At 36.2% G+C, this 3,691-nt stretch overlaps 1 protein-coding gene across 1 annotated transcript; it reads left to right on the top strand.

Annotated features, from left to right (window-relative positions):
• Positions 1-1,105: 1,105 nt before the first annotated feature.
• On the top strand, positions 1,106-3,373 carry LOC112503292 (pentatricopeptide repeat-containing protein At3g62890-like). Its single transcript, XM_025107354.1, has 2 exons — positions 1,106-3,118; positions 3,207-3,373. The coding sequence occupies exon 1, from the start codon at positions 1,106-1,108 to the stop codon at positions 2,948-2,950; it is 1,845 nt and encodes a 614-aa protein (XP_024963122.1). The 3' UTR covers positions 2,951-3,118; positions 3,207-3,373.
• The last annotated feature ends 318 nt before the right edge of the window (positions 3,374-3,691 follow it).

Here is a 3,691-nt window from a genome sequence, read left to right on the forward strand (position 1 = left end):
TGTGGTTGAGATTGGATCTCACAGTTATCACAAACAACTCAGTTTTCATTTGATTAAGCCCCTATATATATATATATATATATATATATATATATATATATATATATAAAACGTATATTGGATGGGAGTGTCGTACCTGTTCCCGTCCCATCCCCGACTTCAAACAAACGGGTATCTCTTTCCCCATCCCCGGTGTAACGGGGATTCTCCGTCTCCGACGGATCGAGGCCCTTTCTTATGCCTATCAGGTAGCAGAGATGGTGTGAAATAGTATTGTATTGTATACACATGCATGCAATATTTTAATAACATAAATGTGTGTTTTAAATGTAATTTTGTATATCTATACTATATTATAAAACATTTGACAAAAACTCTTAAAAACCATTTTTTATGCACGAAATATTGTTTATTAATGCATATTACTTAAAATTCAAAATTACAAGTAAATTGTGTATAAGTACAACTTATTAAAGTTCCGTATTTAAATTCGTGTAACTAACTGCGGATAAACACAATCAAATATTAGATAAACATCTTATTTTAAATATAAAAACTCTAAAATATAATTAGGATAATCATTAAGTTCTAACAGAATACTTAGTTATTATTTTTATAAAAAATTATATTATTAAACCTAAATTAAATTTGTTTCTTACTAAACCTAAATTAAATTATAATTAAAAAAAATTGAATTAAGAAAATTACACCAAGACACAAAAATCTTTAAAAAAAATTAATTTGATACTGATATCGATATATTTTTTTAAAATTTATGATATTTTCAAATTTATATTTTATTTAAGATAAAAACATTATCGTTTTCTTAAAACAATATAAAACCGTATTATATCGATGTAAAAAAGGAATAAAATGGAATACCGAAATCAAAATGTGTCTCAATTCGTACCATTCTAGTAGATTTTAATTTTTGATAGCCGAGGCAAAATTCCTTTCAAGCGGAAGGTTTTCATTAACCTTAGATTAATTTTTGGTGTGCTTCAATGGCGTATCAACTATATATCACTTGATAAATTCACTTTGATTTGTTATCTTGATACAAGAGCTGATCGGTTTACAAGAGTTCATCGGTTTCAACGTTTTTATGTTCATCAGCAGTTCCCTCTTCAAGCTTTATTCAACGGCTGTAACTCCCATTTTCCAGCCAAACCCTTCCCTCCACCAAATTAAACAAGCACATGCCCGCCTCATCGCTGCCGGTAATGGCGGCGACAGCCATCTCACTGGCCAACTCCTTGCCGCCTTAGCTCAGTCCCGATCAATCCCATTTCAGTATTCTCTTTCCATTCTTCATTCAACTCAAAACCCATCTCTTTTTGCTATCAATAACCTAATCCGATGCTTCGCCAAGAGCAAATCCCCTCACGAAGCGATGTCCCTCTACTCGTTTATGTTCAAAAATACCTATTTTCGGCCTAACAACTATACGTTTCCTTTTCTGCTTCAAGCTTGTGGTAATTTTAAGGGAATCGTTGAAGGAACGCAGGTCCAAGCTCATGTTGTAAAGCTTGGATTTTACAATAATGTGTATTCTCGAAATGCTCTAATTCACTTGTATTTTGCTTCTTGTGAGAGTAAATGTGCGAAAGAGGTGTTTAATGAGAGTCCAGGGTGTCGAGATCTGGTCACATGGAACGTCATGATGGCGGGGTATGCAAGAATGGGCCAGATAGATGATTTAGAGAAGATGTTCGATGAAATGCCTGAGAAAGATATTATATCGTGGAGCTCATTGATAACAGGTTACGTGCAGAACGGATATTTGGAACAAGGGTTTGACTGTTTTAAACGAATGAGGGATCTTGGATTGTTACCCAACGAAGCCATTCTGGTGATGGTTCTTTCAGCATGCGCTCAATTGGGGTTGATTGAAAAGGGTATACTGATTCATTCAATCATAGATTCATTCGATTGCCCCAAGACCGTCCACATTTGGAATGCCCTAGTTGACATGTATGCTAAATGTGGGAACATCGATAAAGCTCGCCAATTGTTCGATAAAATGCCCCAAAAAGATATTTCATCATGGAATGTCATGATTTGTGGATTTGCCACATATGGACTAGCCATGGAAGCCATTGAACATTTTGAGAAGTTCCTGATTGAAGGACGTACTCCTGAAAATGTGACCTTTATTGGCGTCCTAAATGCATGTAGCCGAGCAGGTTTAGTTGATCAGGGTCGTCATTATTTCAAGCTAATGTCCCAAAAATACAACATTGATCCTGAAATGGAGCATTACGGTTGCATGGTTGATCTTCTAGGTCGTGCAGGTTTGATAGCTGATGCCATTGAATTGGTTGAAAAGATGCCAATTCCACCAGATCCTGTTTTGTGGGTAACCATTGTTGCTGCTTGCAGGACACATGGATTAGTAGAATTTGGTGAAGGAACTGGTAAAAAACTAATCCAGTTAGACCCAAATCACCATGGAAATTATGTACAGTTATCTAGCATTTTTGCTAAGTCATGTAAATGGGAAGAGGTGTTAACAACTCGAGGTTTAAATTCAAGAAAGGTTCCAGGATGGAGTTTGATTGAAGCACAGGGAAAGATTCATCAATTTGTTGCAGGAGATAGAGAACATGAAAGGACTTCAGAAATTTACAAGATGGTCGATAGGATGAACACCAAGATTGTAGAGGCTGGCTATTTGCCAAATATTTCATCGGTTTTGCATGATTTAGAGGAGGAAGAAAAGATTAACTCAATCAAAGAGCACAGTGAGAGGTTGGCAATTGCTTTTGGTTTGTTGATAACCGAGGCAGGAACTTGCATTCGCATAGTGAAGAACTTAAGGGTTTGTGGGGATTGTCATGAGATGACCAAAATTACATCAAAGGTGTTTCAGAGGGAGATTATAGTGAGGGATGGCAGCAGATTTCACCATTTTCAGGGAGGCAACTGTTCTTGCCAGGATTATTGGTAGAGAAATGGCCTGAAGGAAGAAAACCAAGTGTTTTGTTTCAAGAAGTAGTTCTGCAAAATGGTATGATGTCATCCTCTGAAGTGCATCATCATACTGGTCTCACGGCCATTATGAGGAGGTAAATCACATCATCCCTGGAGTGCCACCATCATGCGGCCATTACAAGAGGTAATTGTGTGTATGAGGGACAGCCTGGAGTCGAATTCAGACCTCCGACTCATTCATTCTACAAGAATACTTACCTCCTTAACCGCAGGGTTAAAGGGCCGGATGTTTCAAGCCAAAGTTGTTACTAGAAAGGTATTGTTCATCTTACTTGCTTACCCCTCTTTGTCATACTTTCTGTAACTTGGCTTAATTTTAGATCAGACTTGTAGACACCAATTTTTTTATTATAATTCCCAAATTGGTTATAGTTTTTGCATACGAGGCCTTAGTTTGTTCTTTCATCTAAGGAAGATTGAAAGGAACTGCATCTCTTTCAGGTAGCAAGCATACAAAGTCCAACGCAAAACAGATGTCCCCAAGTTCCCCGTCCATGGATCACGTGAAAGCACATCATTATTTTGTGAGTAGAGAGAATAAAAAATTCAATTTAAAGAAATTTATATTAAATAAAGATAATGATATTTATATTCACGTGATTAGTGGGCAAAAAGACTTGTTACCGAACTCCATGCCCCCTTTGTGTATACAATCAATGTATATATGTTTGTGTATATATATATATATATATATATA

The sequence above is a fragment of the Cynara cardunculus genome, unplaced genomic scaffold, assembly GCF_001531365.2.
Source record: "Cynara cardunculus var. scolymus isolate 2C unplaced genomic scaffold, CcrdV1 Un_Scaffold_2842, whole genome shotgun sequence".
Classification (NCBI taxonomy): domain Eukaryota; kingdom Viridiplantae; phylum Streptophyta; class Magnoliopsida; order Asterales; family Asteraceae; genus Cynara; species Cynara cardunculus.

Coding starts and splice junctions, on each gene's coding strand:
- LOC112503292 (XM_025107354.1), top strand. CDS start 1,106: ATGTTCATCAGCAGTTCCCTCTTCAAGCTTTATTCAACGGCTGTAACT.